This window comes from Taurulus bubalis (genome assembly GCF_910589615.1).
Source record: "Taurulus bubalis genome assembly, chromosome: 12".
Taxonomy (NCBI): Eukaryota; Metazoa; Chordata; class Actinopteri; order Perciformes; family Cottidae; genus Taurulus; species Taurulus bubalis.
Genome location: NC_136600.1, coordinates 16,338,906 through 16,359,161, shown reverse-complemented (window position 1 = coordinate 16,359,161; position 20,256 = coordinate 16,338,906). Strand labels below are relative to the sequence as shown.

At 45.2% G+C, this 20,256-nt stretch overlaps 1 protein-coding gene across 1 annotated transcript in view; it reads left to right on the top strand.

Annotated features, from left to right (window-relative positions):
* LOC306744428 (poliovirus receptor) overlaps positions 1–15,622 on the top strand; it is a gene marked incomplete at both ends in the record, with an annotated part of 38,635 nt that extends 23,013 nt beyond the window's left edge. The window contains 6 exons of the mRNA XM_079227060.1: positions 4,311–4,420; positions 5,295–5,544; positions 6,654–6,947; positions 7,243–7,360; positions 8,012–8,160; positions 15,039–15,622. Coding sequence (XP_079083186.1) covers positions 4,311–4,420; positions 5,295–5,544; positions 6,654–6,947; positions 7,243–7,360; positions 8,012–8,160; positions 15,039–15,622 — 1,505 coding nt within the window. The remainder of the gene's footprint in view (positions 1–4,310; positions 4,421–5,294; positions 5,545–6,653; positions 6,948–7,242; positions 7,361–8,011; positions 8,161–15,038) is intronic.
* Between the last annotated feature and the right edge of the window lie 4,634 nt (positions 15,623–20,256).

Here is a 20,256-nt window from a genome sequence, read left to right as displayed (position 1 = left end):
GACTGCAGTTTTAATTGTGGAGTGTTAAGAACGCAGGAATTGTTGCCCTGTCATTATCCTGCTGCACTGTTCAGAAATCTTCAAAAGAGGTGAACAGAATGGAAGTAAATGCTTTTAAACGCCCTTAAAGCTGAAAGTCAGCACTTTAATCTCAGTGATTGCTTCCTTTCAATTCCATTTGCTGGAGTACAGAGCCAAATCAACAGAAACATGTGTCACTGTCCCAATACTTACAAGCTGCACTGTATAAAACAACAACCCCAGTAATAATCACGGGGCCAGTGTCTCGAAAAAACAAACAAAATTGCACATCGGGAGCCTCACAAAGCTGGTATTTGGCAGCGCTTTCATTTAGAAACGACTTGTATCCAAGGCTGGCGCACAAACACACACACTGAGAATAAAACCTGGAGCATTGTACAATGGAGGAACAGTTCTGATGGATCATTCTTTCACCGTTTTCCAACATGCAGGTGGGTTGAGTGGAAGTTCAAGGATGCCTTAACCTCAGTGTCTTCTGGTTCACGTTAAATGTAGTGGTGAATATGTAATGGCATGGACACATCATGAATTTATTATTATGAGGACATTTTTTTTGTATTGTGAAGTCGGACCAAAGTGGGGCTTGCGGTATCATCACATCACAAGTGTCACTCGGGTCCAAAACTCAGCATGTCAAAATAATTTGAGGAACAAAAGTGAGAGAGGGAAAGAGCGGGCAGAGACCGATTCTATCAAGACAACACCATACCGCCTGCATCAGAGCTATTGTTCTTCAGGAGTCGAGACGGCGAGCACAACAATAACAAGATAATAATGGAAATGGAGAAATTCACACAGACCTGTGAGAATAATGAATGTCCAAAATGCTTATTGAGACCGCAATGCACTGAAGGCAAAAGGAAACACACCCACATTTTCCTTGTCTCTCTGGTGCTCTTTCAGACACACAAACGCACAATGTGCTGGGGAGCAATCTTCAAGAACACGGAGAATGGGAATGCTTCATTCTAGCCCACCTGACATGCATTGCCACTAGCTTGATGAAATGGCAGAGTCAGTGAGCTCTGAAGGCCATTAGATATTTTAGGTGATGGCCTGCACTCCCTGTCCCCCTGACGCGGTGCTTTTCTCCACTATAGCGGGGATCAGGCAGAGGACATGAATGCCGTTAGGCGTTGGAGTTAGCCAGCCAGCCAGCCAGCCAGGCAGGCGGACACAGGGTGATAAGCGTATGTTCGTTTCATAAGCCACGGCTGGCTCAAATGGGCTGCAGAGAAAATTAGGATTTTGAGTATTTCTTTTTCCATTCACTCTCTCACTTCCTCTGGCTCATTCAGTCTGCGTCGCAGCTTTTTTCTTTCCCTATTCACAGCCAGTGTTTCTCACAAGGTCAGGTGTGGAGTCTATTCTGCTCCACACCTCCCGTCTCTTCTCCTCCTCTCCGCGCTGTTTCTCTCCACACTGTACAAGCCCCCCACTTTTCTCTCTTTGTCACCTACTTCCTCTCTCACTTTTATATCTCTCTTCTAAATGTCTGTCTTTTGTCTCTCAGCTGTCTCCTATTAACCTTGTTTATAGCCCACATCGTCTCCCCTTCAAGATCCTCCTCTTCTCTCAGGACTTTCTCTTCGCGCTCCCTCTTTCATTTTCTATTCCTGGCACTGTGTTCTCTTCAAACACTTTCATCCCCACTTTCCTTACACCTCACCCCCCGCGCCTCCCATTCCACTCTCATCCTCCATCACTTTGGCATTCCCAGGCTGTCCCTGGTCTCCTCCTTTCATCCTTTTTTTCCTCCTCGCACACTTCCTCTCCTCTTCCTCTCCTTCTTCCTTCCTGATTAATTTCCTCTTCACAGACAAATGGTGGGAAATATGGAAATGTCAATGTGACCGGGGAGGGGATCAGAGAGGACTGTGTTAATATGTCAAGAGTGTTGCAGCATAATGTGCGTCTGTGTGCATGCACATCATGTGGGTGTTAAAGACATAATGATAGGTGACAGTACTTTGGATGGCCACATCTGACTACTTGAGGATGCTGAAGAGGGCAGTTTGCGTGCGCATGCATTTGTTTGTTCATGTGTGTTTGGTGGCGTTCTGTGTATGTCACCTGCAGGCAGCCGAGCTACTGTAAAGTAGAGCAGCGGTGACACGAGGCTTCTGTTACCACTCTCCTCCCCTCCAACCCTCTCTTTCTTTCTCTCCGTCTCCCTCCTCTGTCGCTCCTCCTCTCGTCTTACCCTTGAACCGTCTTTTATTCTCTAATTCCCTTAGTTCCTGTCTCCCGCCGCATCCCCTCTCTCTCTCTCTCTCTCTCTCTTCCCCCCCCCCCCCCCCCTCCTTTTTAATATGACCAATGCTCTCTAAATATTTATACTGACGAATACTATTTCAAACATCTGCAAAAGCCTTTTATGTTGGTAGAGACGCACACGCGTGCACATGCTGACTTTTTCTTCTGTGTCTGCTGTTCTAATGACGCAGAGTCTCTGAGACTTCAGGGCTGGGATTTGGGGACTATCATGGAGGATGAAGACGTGCAAGTCTTTGTATGTCTTGTGTGTAATATTCATTTCCCTGGGGCTGTATAGGGTCTCATAAGGCCAGCCTGTCTCTCATCTGAGCTCTGGCAGGAGCCGACCTGTGTTGGCTTCCCTCTTATTGCCTCAGAATGATGGACAACAGGCCCAGCTCGGCTCTGCCCCCACATTGTGTGGACACAACAGCTGTGCATGCGGTTGTGTGTGAATTTGCACATGTGCAGACAAGTGAGACCTCAGGCAGAGGAACTAATATCCAGTCCCTATTGCGTAATGACCTCTGACATTGTTACATACAATGAAGCGAGACTAGTAATCAAGGGGTTTAATCACCCTTCATCCCCTTTTTCTTTTGCTCTGCTACATCGTGTGGTAACCAATCTGTAGTTAGTCAGACTAGTTCAGGTAGATAGGCCGAGGGTTGAAGCTTAGTCTTCTGTAAATGCTCAACATTTTTTAAAGATCACGCCAGGAGATCGACAATAAAGCTGTCATGAGACGTGTGTGTGTGTGTGTGTGTGTGTGTGTGTGTGTGTGTGTGCACACATACTTGTGTGTGTATACTTGCACAGCTATGCTTGTGTATGTGTCCAAGAGGGGGAGAAAAGAGCAAGCTGTTCCTCTCTCCAACCCAATGGCTCTGTGCTGCTCCCACGGGCTGCTTAGTGGTTGTCCAGAGGTTCCTCTGTGGGCTACAAGGGGGTTGTTTTGTGGTTGTAAATTGGGCTGGTCCTGGGAGAGCTGGTGTTATTCTAGGAAAGGCTTGTTTTCCTCCGCTTTCCCTCTCAGTCTTTTGCTCCTTTTCTTTTCTGCTGTATTGATAACTCAGATCTCCCTTGAGTAGAGAAGGTGTGGTGTTTATTGCTCGTCAAAAGAGAAAGACAGCACTGGCCTTTCTTCTTATCTCCTAGCCTATGGATTTAATGTGTGTGGGAGTTTCTGTTTGTGTGCTCCATCAGCCCTGCAGATCATATTAGTCTCACAACTGCTTTGGCTCAGCACAAACTGGTGGAACTAGTTCCGCAAGTAATTGTTTGTCTTGAGGGGAAATAATTTCCTTGGTGCTGTTGTAGCTTGCTGTAGACTCATTGTAAGCACACTAGCCTTCGCTCAAACACACAGACCCTGGCTGCAGACATTTGAAGTTGTGTATCCGCAGGTAATCCACTCTCACTTAAAACAGGTGCCATCTTGCCGACATACACTAATGCGCGCTTACTCCTACAAGTAATTACATTTTCACAGAGACCTGGATTACACACACATAAACACAGTTTCACACACATGTAAATGTGGACAGATTGTCGTTTTAAAGCTCCTTCTCTCTTTCTGTTTCTCACACTCCCACTGACACGACGCACTAAGAAAAGCATATTTATTTTGATTCTTTGCTGTAACATAGGAATGTGTCGGCACAGCAAATGGCAGGCTACAGAAAAGCATAAACCATCCGGATGATTTATGACCTATGTGCAAAAGAGAACTGGATTTCCTCTTTTTTTTTCTTTTTTTTTTTTAAAACCACATATCCCCTTTTTTCAGCCGCACGCACAGCCATGGAGAGATACCAGACTCTTGGCCTACTTGCCTGGGTTCACTAATGCTGTCCTCTGTTGTACCAGACACTGCCACACTGTCCTCATTTATCAGCAGGCTTTGTAGCAACACGATTCCTCTGCTCCCTTTCCTTGTCTCCTCTGCCAATTTGGGGATAAAGGAAAGACTGACATTAATGTTTCTCCCTTTCTTTCTCTATTTCTCCTAGGAGTGTCCGGTCAGCGGGTTAAGGTGGAGCCAGAAGTGTTGTCGTATCCTGGCCAAACTGTCAACCTGCGCTGCGCCTTCACTGATGCCGCTGGGATTCAGCTCACAATGGTCAGATACAGTCTTGATAGAATTTATTTTTCTTTTTTTTCAGTCACGATTAGATTACTTCTTTACACAACTGCACTCATATCGCCTCTAAACTTGGTTTGTGGGATGAAATTCTAATAAAAGTGTCTGTTTCATCCCGAAATTGCAGCTCATTGTGCTGACTTGACACAGTACAATTTGTTGAAATTGCTTGGGAATACAATTTGTTTTCACAATTGACGCAAACCCATTGACCATTAAGCGAATACACGATGTAATATTCGACTAAACCTGTGCCTATTTTGCTATAGAATAAAGTATTTGTCAATTATGTATCAACCTGATTCTGCAGGTGTGTGTAAAACGTAGTCCCACAGATGGATAAGAGCAATTAATTGCAATCACAATAAACATAAAAGGATAATACATGTCCATGTGCCTTGTTTACTTATCACATTAAACCTTAATCTAGCAAATCGTAGCCCACAGAAATGATCCCAAGGCTGGTAATAGTTTTATTTATTCATTTTTTATCAGATTTTATGACTCCGAACAAACCATACTAACTTTCATTTTGCTTCAGGGGATTGAATATGGTAATAGAAAGACTTCTTAGTCGCATCTCAATGAAGTGGGAAGTACACAACTCTGTTTGGTTCCGCTAAGAGCAGCTGAGAGAGAGCAAGTGCTGCTCCTGAAAGAGTTGCATCCATATTCATACCTACTCCAATTCCTTGATTGTGATGCCGCTGTGATGCCCTGTGGAGTTTACAGAAAAATGGATGCTTTCTTAAAATGCTCTGCAGTGTTGTCTATCAATGCCATGATAAATGAGGCCTGCTGTTGAGTCACTGTTCGCATCCTAACCACTGACCCCGTGCCCCCTCCACCACAGGTCACTTGGATCTACGAGCCAAAGGACGGAGAAAGGATCAACATTGCTGTGTTTCACCCCAGCTATGAGGCCAGCTACCCCGACTCGCCCGTGAAGGGCAGAGTCAGCTTCACGCCCAGTCCTCCAAACCTCGCCAATCCCTCCATCGAGATAAGCGATGTTAGGATGACCGATGAGGGGAAGTACATCTGCGAGTATGCCACCTACCCCAGAGGCAACGATCAAGGCATCACGCAGCTGGTCATGCTGGGTAGGTCACAAACATAATTCATAGATTGAAAAAAAAAAAAAAAGGTACCACAATTGTCTCTTTGTCAAGTACAAAGAAATCAAACCCAACACCACCCAGTGTTCTGAAAGATCTTTAGTTTGTCAAAGACTTTTTGCCAGACTTTCATATCATGAATAGATTGATTAGTCAAAGTAATTTAAAACAAGAGAACTGTTCGACTGCTTTTCCCGAAGAAAAATCTAGTGTCTCATGGTGCTTGTCTCTTTAGTAGAGTTAGACTTCCTGAATCAAGGTACATTGAAGCTGTTACGGTGTGCTAGTTATTTTATATGTAATGTGTAATATGCAAAGTAGTCTCCGCCTCCCTCTCTCTAGCTATCTCCCTCCCCCAAAGGTAGCATGCAGGTTAAAAGCATGTCCAGCGCGGCTTAATTGCTATTATAAGTGGTATTGTCAGATCAATTGTGTTCTTGTTAATGCAATAGAACCATTGGTCTAACCTTGGCCACTAGTGCCTCCGCTACGCTCTCTTCACTCTCCAACGCATCATGCCTCCCTGCCTCCCCTAAGGCACTGTATTGATCTGGCTGCTTGTCATGCCTGCTGTCAGCTCCTGTCCTGCCTCCTCTCCTCTGATCCCACACTCGTATCATGGAGGGAAATTGAGGAGGGATGAGGAAGGAGGTAAAGTAGACAGGATGGGGGATGACAGAGATCATGGAGTGATTTCGAATTTGTGTATGGAAATGCACTGGACCGGTCATGGAAATAATTTGTCAACAGTGATGGGGATAGAAAGGGGAATAGATTAAAGAAATGTAGGGAGAGATGGAAAGACGATTTAGGGTTTGGATGTGTTTGGACTGGTTCTTGTACGTGTTTATCAATATGGGCTCTGGACAGAAAATAAACAGGAGAGAGGGTCAGTGGGGGGACAGAAGTGGTTTGAGTTTTTGGATTTGCTTTTTCCAGGCTGGCGACTCAAATTGTTTATCAATAATGGTGCACATTATCTTTCCCTCAGCTGTCTTATTTCTATTATCTATTTCTACATCCTTTAATCTTCTCTGCCACTCTGTCTCTCTCTCTTCACCCTTCGCCCTTGCATCAATCCATCCGTCCATCAGCTAAGCCTCAGAACTCGGCCTCCATCGTCACAGTGCTAGCAGGCGATAAGCCGGTCGTTGTGGCACGCTGTGAGTCTGCTGATGGCCGCCCCGCTGCCGAGATCTCCTGGGTGACCACAGCCAACGGCAATGCGACAACGGTGTCCAAGCTGGGGGCCGATAACACCGTGACCGTCAGCAGCGAGTACCGCATGCTTCCCACAGCAGCAGACAACGGGAAAGACCTCAGCTGCGTGGTGGCGCACAGGACCCAGGTCAAACCAGAGAGCTTCCCGTTGAAGCTAGCAGTTCAATGTAAGACGCCACACGCACACATATTTTCATAGCCTTATTGTAACATGTGTTCTTACCTGTAGCAGCTCAAAACAAACTAATAACAATAATATTGAGTTAATTGAATTAGGTTCAGCCTATTGGTTCGGCCCAATTTCTCATGTGGCCCCTTGGGAACATTAATTGCCCACCCCTGGTCTATTCCATGAATTACTTTGCTGTTCACACATTAACATGACACTTGGCGTGACTAATTGAGTTTATTGCTGTTTTGTTTTTTCTCATCCCTTCTGCCATTCACCTGACCTTCCCTCAGACATCCCTAAGGTGACAATAGTTGGTTATGACAATAATTGGTATGTGGGTCGTACAAATGTGGCGCTCACCTGCCAGGCTAAGGGAAACCCTGCTCCATTGACCACTCAGTGGAAGACGTGAGTATCCGCACAGCCATCATCATCTTTTGTTATGTCTTGCTCCTTCTCTGTTTCCCATTGTTTCTTCCTTTCTCTTATCTCTCTTCCTCTCAATCCTCCGTACCCTTCATTCCCAGGTCCAGAGCTGTAATCAGCGCTTTTTATTATTGCCACTACAGCCCTCTGCTCTGATTATAGAGATAGCCGTATCATTTATCATAATGGACTCTGCGACTCGAGAATTAACCCTAGCATAATGAAAAGCACAATATGACTCCCTCTTTCCCCTCTTTTTAAATTTTTTATTTTGTCTTATCAGCTATTAACGTAACCGACGAAATTAGAAAAAAAGCAACACAAACGGAAAGTCTGTTACTTTAAAATGGGAGAGATAAGTTTTTGGGCCCAGATCCAACAGTTTTGATGTCCCCATCGTATTTTTCTTCACTGTGTGATAATGGATTGCCTTTAGAGGAAGGATTGGTTTTGCACTGCCGATCAAGATTAGTGGAATTTGATGACATAGCACAATACAGCACATTTCTCTAAATGCACTTATTTAGTCTCAATGCTCTCATTGTGCCTAAAGTTGAACAAACCTATTCTATTCACTTTCCTTTTTCTGGCCTTCTCCTTTTTCCTCATGCCTGTATGCTCATGTCTCTGCAGGATGTCAGGAGAGAAGCCAGACACAGTGCAGATCACAGACAACGTGCTGAAGGTCCTGAAGGTGGACGATGCTGTCAACACCACTTTTGTCTGCGAGGTCAGGAACCGCATCGGGACCGGCAAGGACCAGGTCACGGTCATTGTTAGAGGTGAGTTTGAGGACACAAACAGGCGCACACACCCCAACACGTGAACATGCAAGTATATAAATACATAGCTTGTGCATAAACAATCCTCAAGATGTAGGTCAGATAACATTTAGAAATGCAAACCTTAAACCTGCTTTGAGTACAACAATGTGTGCTTGACACGAGTAATACAAGTGTTCTTTTTGTGCACTTCTGTTTTGATTTGATGACTGACCATTAAAATCACTCCCGAGATCACGAATCCACCCATTTGTGTAATTTGCCCCAAATGTATAAGTCGCAAATGTCCTGCCACACAGATGAATTATACACAGTCAGTGTTTCAGTAAAGCAGTTTACATTTCAGGAGTGAAATGAAAAACACATTTGTGGCTCACATGGATCTCGTTTATCATCTTAAACTTACCCTGGCTTGAATATGAAAACATTTATATCATCTCAACTGGAACCAAGTGCACTTTCATCACACATGCTACACATTTCCTGATGTGCGATGCTCGAATGTTTTCCTCAGGGATACACACCTTATTCTGCCTCACATGTCACATGAACACACACACATTCTGTGCTGAGGATTGTCTTGGGTGTGTAGTGTAGGGATAGAGGGTCCAGCTGCTCTGTGTGTGTGTGTTTTTAGAATATGTATTTGCGTGCTTTTTAGTTCTCCCTTTAAACTTTTAATACCTCTTCCTCTGTGTCCTATTAAGAATGCATGTCACATTTCTGTCTCTTTGCATGCGCTCAATAAAACGGAATTATCAAAGTTTCTCTGCCTCAAGTTCTGTCTTTCGGCTTTGTACATCACATGGCATTTGCAAAGTGGTTTTTCAAGAGGTTTTTAGTGATAGATCACATTGTGAGCGGTGCACATAGAGATGATATTTCCGCTTTTTCTTTTATCTTTCTAAAATGAGTGGGAGCAGTCGGCCCCCAAAAGTCATGATCACAATAGCTACTGCCTAGCTTCTCAGCAGTACCTATGGCCGTCACTAATGACAGGAGAGACTAAAGCAAAGCTAATGAGTGCGTTCATTAGTGTCAGCGACTCTAAAAGTGATGTATTTGACTCTCGGTGACACTGTTGACTTCGAAATGAAGTGTATTTCAGTGTTGCCTTGGGTTAAGCTGAGATGAGTGCTGATACCCCGTCGGTCTATGTGTGTTTGCTGGTTATTATTTGCGATATGTTGTGTGTGTATTTAGGTGTATGCATCTGTCTGTGCTCTGCGTAGCTTGTTGTACCATCCAGAATGTTGCCAGTTTCTATTTAAAAAAGTCCATACAGCCAACCCCCTCTGTTCCGCAATAGGTTTAGCTGTACCCCGCATCAAGGTTCACTTCTGCATTTCCTTTCATACAAAATACATCCCCTCCACTTTTCTGCCTGCACTTAACCGGAAGTTATTTTCTGCTGACAAGGGGGTAAATTGTGCCCATAATGGGGGGGAGGGGGGGGGGGGGGGGGGGAGGGGAGTGTGTTTCTCGGGTACTTCCAGTTTAGAGAAACCCAGTTACTTCATGCCCTCATTTTTTTCTTTCCTCCTTTTTCTCGTCCTCTTGCCTCAGTCTCTGCTTATTTCATTCTTTTTTTTCTTCTCCTGTCTTCCTCTCTCACCCACCATCTTTCTTCAAGTCCCTTGGCTCCTTATGGTGCCACAGCATGCATCACCACTCCTCTGGGGCCATTCTGTACTGCTGCACAGTAGCGTAACTGGCTTCTGTAGCACAAAGGATGTCACCATCTCCTGCTGTGTATTACAAGCAACAAGCACGGCAGATACAACGATCGAGGGAGCAGAGGGAGGAAGATGGAGGCGGCTGCTTTTCGACTAAAAAGCCAGAGAACGTGCACCAGGATAAATCGGTGCCAGCATGCTCGCCACACATTGAGGGATAGAGCAGATGCTGACAGCATTTAAAACTCCCATGGGAATCTTGTGCCACTGCATCCCATCTCCACTGCTATTGGCCTCCACTATCTTCCAGCGTGTGTCTGTCTCCAAGCCTCTCAGAGCGGATCAGTCACCCTTTGCTGCTTCAGCTCCTGGCTGCTTCTCTCCTCATTCCACCATCCGCTCCTTTCTTACTCCTGTGTTTTATCCTACATTTTCACTCCCATTCTTCATCTCACATTTTCACTCCCATTCTTCCTCCCACTTTCTCCTTTTCTTTTGCTTCCTCTCTCCTTTTCATTTCTCTTGTCTCTTACAGTGTTCAACTTTCCACAGTTTCCTTGTCCTATCATCTCCCACCTCCATCTCCTCTTGCGCTCTCTTGGCCGACCACCTCCTCCCTCCTTCCCACTCCTCTCTTACTCACTGGCAGAGGAGGAGGAGGATTAGATGTGAGCTAAATTTGCCGGCAGTTAAGAGGTGACTGAGGCAACCAGCAAATGTCAGAGTTAAGAAGGTTTTGTTGAAGGAAGAAGTATTCAGAAAGAAAGAGATTGAGTTTGTGTTGGTTGGAGTGAATGATTGTCGAAACGGAGAGAAAGATGCGGAATGACTCCAGATGGGATAGCAATGCAGACCTGTGGAGGCTAATGTGAATGTGTAGACAAACAGGGCTAAGAGGGGCCGACAGGCGTGAAATGGCCAGCACCTGCTACATAGCAGGTCCCCCCACTCCTCTCTACCCCACAGCTGCTGACATGCATACATCTACACACTTGTGTGTGTGTCTGTCTGTGTGGGTGTTTGCCCAAATCCTATGCCCTCAGTCTTGTCCTGTGCCCTCAGAGACAAAGAGGGATGGATGTCATCTCCTCACCGCCTCATCTTCGATCCATGCTGCTTACTCACACACAGAAGTATTTTACCCCTGTTCTCCCCTCCGCTTTCTTTTGATTTATCTCTCCCTCGCTATCTTTTGCTGCAGTTTGCTCTTTTCATTGCATCTCTCATCCTCACAGTTAGCATATGCTCTCTCCTCATCCTCCTTATCTCTCACAGGTTGTCTTTCAGCCTCCGCAAGTCTGCCGCTGAGCTCCACGCTCAAAGGAGAGACTCCTGCCCCCAGCTCTCTCTCTCTTTCCTTCTCCCCCCCCCGCCCCCCCCGCTCATGCCTGTGCTATCTCCCCCTATCTTTAAGCTTAACTCTTTAAAACTAGTAGCTCTTCCTTAATCACAGCTTAGTAGTCCCATCTCTTCATCAATTTCACAATTCTCTCCCATTTTCAGACTCATCTCATAAGGCAATTCAAGAGCAAAGGGCTTGGACAATTTCCTCCACTGGGTTTGGGTGTGTGCCTGCCTGTATCTGTCTGTGTCTGTCAGTGTGTGTCTCCGGCCATGCGAAAAACAGCTAGGGAACAGGTCTGATGGAGCCAAGTCTCCCTGCAGCCTGCTACTGGCCCCCTGCCCACCCCTCATTAGCACACACTCACAGCTCTCTTCAATAAGTTAACATGCTGACGGAGATAACTACTGAGCTATGCTTTAGGTGCAGCCCAATCGTGTGTGTGTGTGTCTCCATGCATGTTTTTGGGAGGCTGCAGACGTTACTTCCGCTCCATCTCTTTCATTACTTGCGGTCACTTGGAGCTTAGGTCGTGCTGGACATGACTAAATAAGGAGCATTCAGTTATTTGGGATTCCGCAGTATGGTTGGTGTGTGTGGAAGGAATGGGTGGGGTACTCTAGTTCTGCATGTTTGTTTTTCTGTCTCCCCCCCGCTTGTTATCCACACAGCATGCATATTGCAGGTTTTTCTGCTGGCTCATCCAGCAACATGTGTTTAGAAGATGTCCTCTCCTCACCCACTGAAATAAATTCCTCTGGTGCTTTGTTGGGATGTGTCTGGGTCTGTAGTGGGCCTGTAGTGGGCCTGTACTGGGAGCCTGGGGTGGCTTCTTTTACATCTATCTCTTGAATCTTTTAAGCGTGGTCTTTAGAAGGGGAGAATAAAACATGAATTATCACCCACGAAATGCATTTAAAATCACCAGCATAGACGTAGACAGCATAGACAGAGACACTTAAGAACTGACTTGATCGACGCAGTTAAAAAATAATTGGATGAGAGGAATTTAGGGGGCATTTGCATTTCATTTTCAGCGTAATTCCCTTTGATGAGACTGCAATGTATGGCAGCATCCGGCTCCAAGTTTGCACTGAGATTGTTGCCTGTGCCAGAGTGCCACGGAGCCTGAGGTGATAATGCATTTCTTGTGTTCCTGTTACAAGTGGACACTGAGGGCTAGCTCTCACTCTCATGTGTGTGAACAGGAATGTTTAGCACTGCTCGCGGGAAAATAGGAGGGGAGGGAGACTGTGCTTGGGTAGGCGGCTGGGAATTTTTTTTTAAAGAAAACGAGAGAAAATATACCCACATGAAATGATCCCCTCCATCCCCCGAGGCAAAAATTGAAAATGAAGCGCAGAGGAGAAAAGTAGCATGTGAAATACAAACATAAGTTGGCAGGGAGAATTGAATTTCGGGGACACGAAAAGAGTATGCAGGAGACAGCTGGTGGAGTGGAGGCAGAGATGGAGAAAGGGTTAGTGGAGGAGATGAGAGGCAGAAATAAAGAGGATGAGTAGAGCGGGGCACAGGTGTAGACTACCACTTCTTCTTTTGACAAGAATCAGTGTTACAAGAGTAATTCGGTCAACTCTCTGTACACTTACCACAAGGGGCCAGCTTCTGATGGATTTCAAATGGGAAGGACAATCAGAATCAGGCTGATTCACTTCTTTTCAAATTTAGGCAGGGATTTCAACTGTAGCGTCCGCTGTTTAATCCTCTGCAGCGGCTGGTGAAAGTGCACTGAGTGGAAAGGAAAGCCAGAGAAGCAGACAGGATGTTCAGCTTAGCCAAGGGTTCTTGATTTCATTGTGTAGCTCATGTGCTCAAACCTGAAGGAAGCAGGAACACTTGAAAATTATGGATGATAAAAACACTTTATTCCGTGAGAATAATAATATTTTTCCATCAATGTGTAGTAAAATAATTTTGCTTATTGCATCAGGGATATTGAAAATGGTCCAAACGGAATAAATAAAAATGATAAAATACATGTATTCATGCAAAAAACATCCTTAGCTCTAAACTTGAATGCTTTGAAACCTGGACAAGTAGGAATAATATACATTCAGGCATCAATATTCCCTTGTATGAAAAGTAGCTTTTAAAGCTCTGAAGGGAGGCACGTTGTTGCAAAAACAGCTTTTGGAATAAAGTCTGAGCTGTATATCCATCATACTGAAGTGCTTGTCCTCACTATACAAGTTATTACTTGTACATATTTCCTTGTCTGTGATTTGGAGAACATGTTGGTTCAAAGTGCTTCACAGTACAGTGAATGCGTACAGCATGAGTGGAGCTGACCCTTAACTCTGGCAGTGTTAGTGCCATACTCCCTGCCCACTAAGTTATAGATGATGACCACATGGGGGAAACGGTCACAGTGTCTGCAGGGAGTTGTCATAGTCCCAGAAAGCACTTAGAGCCCTGAACTCATGGCCCCAAAAAGCCTGTGCAAAGCAGTAACACTGTCATGGTTCTGCTCGAGGCTTTACTCTCTCGGCGTGTCTTAACTAGCCTGATAGCAAACCTCAATACTTTGAGTAATGATTGAAATGTGTCCATGGCAAGTACTGAAAGCTGATTTGCTTAATTGTGAGCCAATACTTCCTGATTGAATATGGAATCATAACTTTGCTGATTTTACACAATTTAATATATATTTTTAGGCTGCATGTCTGAGAACATAACCATTGCATTTAAATAGGCTGATTTAGATTTTAGAAAAACATTCCTCAAAGTAAGGAATGAAGTGAAAACAGTATTTGGGTATTGGTGGTACCGAAGGCGTGTTATTACCACAGTAAATCAAAACATTTTAAACGATACCAAGTGTTAACTGGTGGTTTCCTTCTCTGCAAACCAGTTGTATCTTTTTGCTGTTCAAATACTTGCTTTGAAATATTGAACTAATGTCACTGGGAAGTCGAGGAAGTGGGAGTTCAGAGTAGGAGTCATATAGGATGTCTTCACAACCCTGATTACGACTACTGTACCTCGCTCTGAAGTTTTGATACACCGACAGAAATACTGTGGAGCCTAGTTTTACTTATACCCTCCTCATCCAGTCTTCCACCAGTCTTAAAATGGCTTCTTTTCTTGTGTATGCCATGTGCACCATGGCAGTCGTGACTAAACTAATAGAGCTAACTGGCGCAGCGCCTTTTGCAGAGAGGGTTTGCCAAAGTTTCCCTCTGCTCAATGCTCATGGCTTCCAGGAACAGTTGTCATTCCACAGAGTCACTTTGTCACTTACTCACTCTGCCACCTCCTCTTCTAATTTCCAACATCCACTCCTCAATCCATCATTATCCTCCTCCGCTGCATGGCCTCCACCTGTTTTGCCCCTGCACGCGCCATTTCCCGCTCCTTCAGAAAGTGTATGTGTATGTGGCTTTCACCCGCCCTCCCCCTTGCCTTGACTTGCCTTGTGATTTGTGGTGAGCCTTGGATGGACCCTGGCCGTTGAAGGGCAACACGGGGAGCTGCGTCGTTGTCGTGACGTGGCTGTGGGAATTGGGACAGGAGCAGCTCTGAGGGCGAGGAGGAAATGTCAGTGTAGGAAGAGGCTCAATGCACACACACGTATACACACCCCACACACTTTTGACTGTACTGACACCTCAGCACTCTTACACACTTCACTGAATACAATTCAGACCAGCACAACTGACATCCTCCAACTCCTACCTTTCTCGTTTTTCCTCGAAATTACCCTTTCTTCCTTTTTCCTCTTTATGCTGTCTCTATTTCCCCCCTGCCCTCGCTCCATGTTTCACACTGTTCTCTTTTTTTCGCTTTTCTCACCCATATTCCTTTCTTCCTCCCTGCCTCTCCCTCCCTCCCTCCTACAGAGCCCTCAGTGAACCCATCCAATGCCGGCGTGGTGGCAGGTGCTGTGATTGGCTCCCTGCTGGCCCTCCTTTTGGTCGCCGCTCTCATCGCCGTGCTTGTCACCCGTAGCCGCAGGCAACAGCAGGGTTACCGCGCCAATGGCGGTGACATGAAGACACGCATATTTGGCGGTGGCAAGAAGGCCAGCAAGAACGGCACGGGTGGAGGCGCAGGCGGTGGCGTCGGAGGCGGCAACAACAATGGCCCCATATACGTTTACAACGAGAGCTCACCCAACCAGGGCCTCGGAGAGAAAAACAACCACCACCAGCCGCTCACCATTGGGGGCCGGCCTGAAGTTGTTGCCACTACACCCACCGCCCAAGATATCCTGCTGAGCAATGAATTGGATGACGTGGAAAGGAGGAAGTTTGATGAGCTGGAGGAGGACGAGAGGTATGACCACTTCACTGGAGGAGGAGCCCCCATCCTTCAGCTTCGCCCACCGCATGACCAGGACGATATGATTGGAAATTACATGGATGATGACATGGAGTCCCAGCGGGATGGCTCCGTCATCTCACGGACTGCTGTTTACGTATAGAGGAGAGGCGGAAAGGAGGAGGAGAGGATAAAGGAGGGATGGAGGATTCCTCCCAAGGATTTTGTGGCTCCAGGATCTTGTCCCTGTCTGATGGAGAAGAGAAAATAATACCACTCTTATTTTTGAAAATGTATTTGAATCATAGCCTACTATTAATCACAGTGCAGCCCCAGAATGGACTGAATGAACAGGACGGTGTGGAGGGATATTCTGAAAAGAGCATTGCTGTTATCTGGTCCCAAAGAACTGGAAATCAAACGGAGAAAAGAAACAACTTGTCTCACACGGCTTCTGCTCATGCCATCGCTATCACTGGGACCTTGACAAGGACTCTTGACAGACGGACTAAAACGGAGAAACTGTGTAGTGTGGGAGTAGAATAATGGAAGCATGATACAAGCTTGGCTATAAAGGCGGCAACTCACTTGCATATTCACTCTTATCTTCACCAAAACTGTAGAAGTGGAAGGGGTTGTTAAGCAGTTGCGTCTTCCCAGCTATCTCGTGTGGGAAACCTTTTGTTTTGGTAATGCAATGGGTTGTGACAGCTGGTGGGTAGTTAGTAGCTAGTGATGGGTGGGGAGGAAGGTTTTAAAGGTATTGACTGTAGCCCGCAGGTGATTTAGAGAAGAGAACAAAGTATTTGCTCCAGTCTACTGGTGAGTTTTCATTTCCACTCACTCCGCCTTCCTCTTAAACTTCTCTGCAAACTATCAGCAACAGTAGATGCGCTTGATTTAACAACATTTAAAAAGAACGCTAGGTCCTTATGTGCTGCAAAACTACCAGAGCATCTGAATTCAACAAAGTTTGCTTTGCACAACAAAGGTATTCACATGCAAACCTTTTTCCTGTGCCTGGAGGTAAGAGACGGTAAGTAAGAGATGAGGGAGGTGAGGTGTAGTCAATCTGACAGGGTCGAGAGAGGGAGAGAGGGATGCAGGAGGGCTAGAGAGGAGCATGTCTGTTCTTTTCTCTTCCTCCTCATCCCGGTCTCTTCAGAGCACTCCTGACAGGAGGAGCTTGATTGGTAATGAGCCGTGAAGTCACTCGCTTAGCTGGGACCAATAGATTGCCACCACTTATCGTTTATGACATGCCGATTGCTCCCCCTCCCACCTCTATCTCTCCATCATTCCTCCTTCTCCCTCTCTCTTCATCCCTCTCTTCCAGTGTTTATGGGGAGTTTATGATTTATCCGGTAGTGTCGAGGTCAGGGCCACAGAGAGCAGTGGGATATTTTACTGCTCCTAATTTGTCAAACACCCTACTTACTCTATTCCAGCCATGCCTGCTCTGAAATGCTGGGTCTGACAGAATCCACCTGGAGTGATCATGTTCATGTTCACTACACCGCACGGACGCTACCGTCTCCTCCCACACTTCAGTAAATGGCTGGATGTAACATTACCCCGCCCCCAAAGTGGTTAGGTTAGATAGATTTTCTATGAGATGCATGTAATATTTCTTTCCATTATCCGATGGTGTTAAATGCAGTGAATTGATCAGGAGACTTAAAAGGTTGCGTCCAAAGCGAAGCTCCAGGAGTCATATTGACGAACGGGCAACAAGCAGTGAAATGGCCCTTTTTATGATGCAGCTTTAAGGGTGATTGTTTCCTGACTGTTAATTTATCCTTCTAATGAGCCACCGGAGGCCTGCTCAGGCAAATAGAAAATGCATGGTTACTGCCCGCATTTGTATGCGTCACTGTATCTATGTAGGCACTGGATGACTGTGATGGACAATCTGTGAGAGAAGTCCTACTGTAGCTCCTCTAATCGTATGTTTCCAGGCTTCCAATCAACTCCCCCCCCCCCCCCCCGGCCCACTGGGAATCGGATGAGTGCAGCTCTCGATGACTGTACTGCCCTCTTGTAAGACCCAGCAAAGATCTGGGTTGCAGTTCGCTGCAGGTCATGAGGTCAAATGCAGGGAGACCCATTGCCAAGAGCTTGCCTGCATTTCCTCTCATAGCTATTTTTAACCTTGAGCTATAGAGGTGAGAAACACTTGCATACAAAACAAGTATCTGTATAAGGCGAGGCAATGCTAGTTTACCATTGTGATGGCTTTTAACCTTTTAAAGAGGCGGAGACAGAGCAAGACATAGACGCAGGAGGCAGATGACAGAAACAGAGACGGCTTCTAGCGCCGTCTAGAATATTGTAAGCCAGCGTGTTCAATAGGATTATCGTCTAATGGCCTTAGCTTATACAGAAATGCAACTCCTGTCAACCTGGGGTACAGTAATTTTACTGAACACAGCTGATTTGTCACAACCATTCAAAATTAAAAAAAAAATGCTTTTACTTATTTTTGCACTTGTGTGTGTCACCGCAACAAAGAGAAATATGAGTAATATGAAATCCTTGGTATCAAATAGCGGTCAAAATAGCGACAAAACTGTTGTATGTACATTTTGGTGTGAGGTATCTGTGTACTATATATGTAAGCATCTTTATTTTTCTTGTGAAAATGTGGATATTTATGACAATGTAAATATCAGATCGATGGAGCCAGTGTTGTGGAAGTACAGAGGAAGGTGTTGTGGGTCGGCTAAGCCTAAAGTTCAAATGTCTCAGATGACATTCAGAATGTAATTTTTAATCTAATGAACACCTCGGTGGATGTTAAAACATGCTGGACCGACTGAGCCGAGTTTGCCTAAAGAGTCGATTTGTATTGATGGGAAAAAAATAATTATATATGCTTGTATAATGTTTTTGTTGGCATTGCCTGCATTTCCACATAATAAGCACACAGTGTTTTTTTGCACAATTGGATTCTCCTCGTCACGACAGACACCCTGCACAAAGCAAAAATACCCACAATGCTCATAATTTATCAGGTGGATCGTAACCACACAGGCGATGGTCTGTGTTGAGTCAGCTCTCTGTGTGTGTGTGTATAGTAGTGTCAGTATTTTTGTGATTGGGGGAGTCTTCGAGATATCTCTCGCTGCCATTGGGGCTGTAACCTGAGTCGCCACCCTTTGCCACCATGGGAAACTGGTAAACTGAAGACGTTATTTTGCAATTTAGAGACGCACTCATTCACGCACACTTACATATACGCAGAATGCAGAGAAATATTCACCCACACACAAACACCCCTCAGTCACTCTTATTATGCTCACTCCCACAGACAAACTGTGCAGAAGACGCCTCATACCTGACAAGTCTGCCATCTCCTGACATAAGCCCACACAAATGTACTCTCATAGCCACACACACACACACACACACACACACACACACACACACACACACACACACACACACACACACACACACACACACACACACACACACACACACACACACTTTTTTCTCCTCCTCTTCGTGCTCAGTGGCTCTGTCAGGACATATACCGAGGCCTGTTGCTGTGGAAAGAGCCGCAGCATGATGTGTCCCCTGCTTCACTGCTTTCTATTCCCCCAAATAGTCCAAACGGATCCAGAATCACCTGGATGACCGTGTAGAACAGACAACACTACACATTCAGGGGCACACCTTTCACCCAGTATCAGAGAAACTGGCTTTTTAGGAAACTGTTTGTCCGTTCAACTTTTGTTCCCCCACGATTATAGCTTTCGTAAACATGCCACCGCATTGACCTGCTCCCCCTCCCGGATCCCTTTGGATGCTTTTAGAGTATCACAACTTCCTACTCGTCTACAAAATGTTGTTTTCGACTTCTCTAACTTCAGCCACCACCACAACCGCCTCCACACACACACACACACACACACACACACACACACACACACACACACACACTGTTGCCACCCACCTGAGCACCCAAGTAAGGCTTGTCAGACAAAATGCTTTTAGAGAAATCCAAGATCCTGGCCCGGGTCTAGCACAAGGTTAGGTAGTCAAAAAACACAATATCCCCCCCCCCCCAGAAAGCCACATAGTGTTGCAATTTCTTTCGCTACAAACATTTGATGACTAATCAAAGCCTTAACATCTCACTCGCATAAAAGAAGAAAACTGATTGAAAACTTCCCTGTGTACATAGTATAAATATATAAATATGTAGCAGAGAAAAAGATATTACTAATTTATGGTGTCACGTTTGTGTATTTCTCAGTGACGGCAAGCATGAAGGATTTATTTTCCCCTATTACAGTTCCCCCCCCCCCCCCCCCCCAGTTCTGTTTTGCAGTGCTTTATAATTTGTTTTCTGAGTGCTTTATTCTTGACTGCTGCGCTGTGATTGCTGCCAAAACTGGCAAATGTGCTTCTTCTATACAAATGTACTGTACACACAACAAAACAGTCTTACCCCAAAATGTGCTTTTTTTTATTATCGACTGCTCTGTGTAAACGTATTTTTTTTTTTTTTTGTATTTTTATTTACCATTCATTTGGGACTTTTGAAGGGAAAAAAAACTGAATCAGAATTGTTGTCACCATTTTGTTGTGTCTTTCTATATTTTTTCGTATTTGGTTGCTATTAAAGATTTCTTGATTTTTGAAATGTTCCAGTGTTATATCTGTTTCTCCTTTTCTTCCCTGTTTCTCACTTGCGGTTCTCTTGGATGACTGAGGTGGCAGATTGGATAGAAGTGTCCATCATTGATTCTCAATGATTAGATTTATAGATTAATAGATCGGGATATGAAG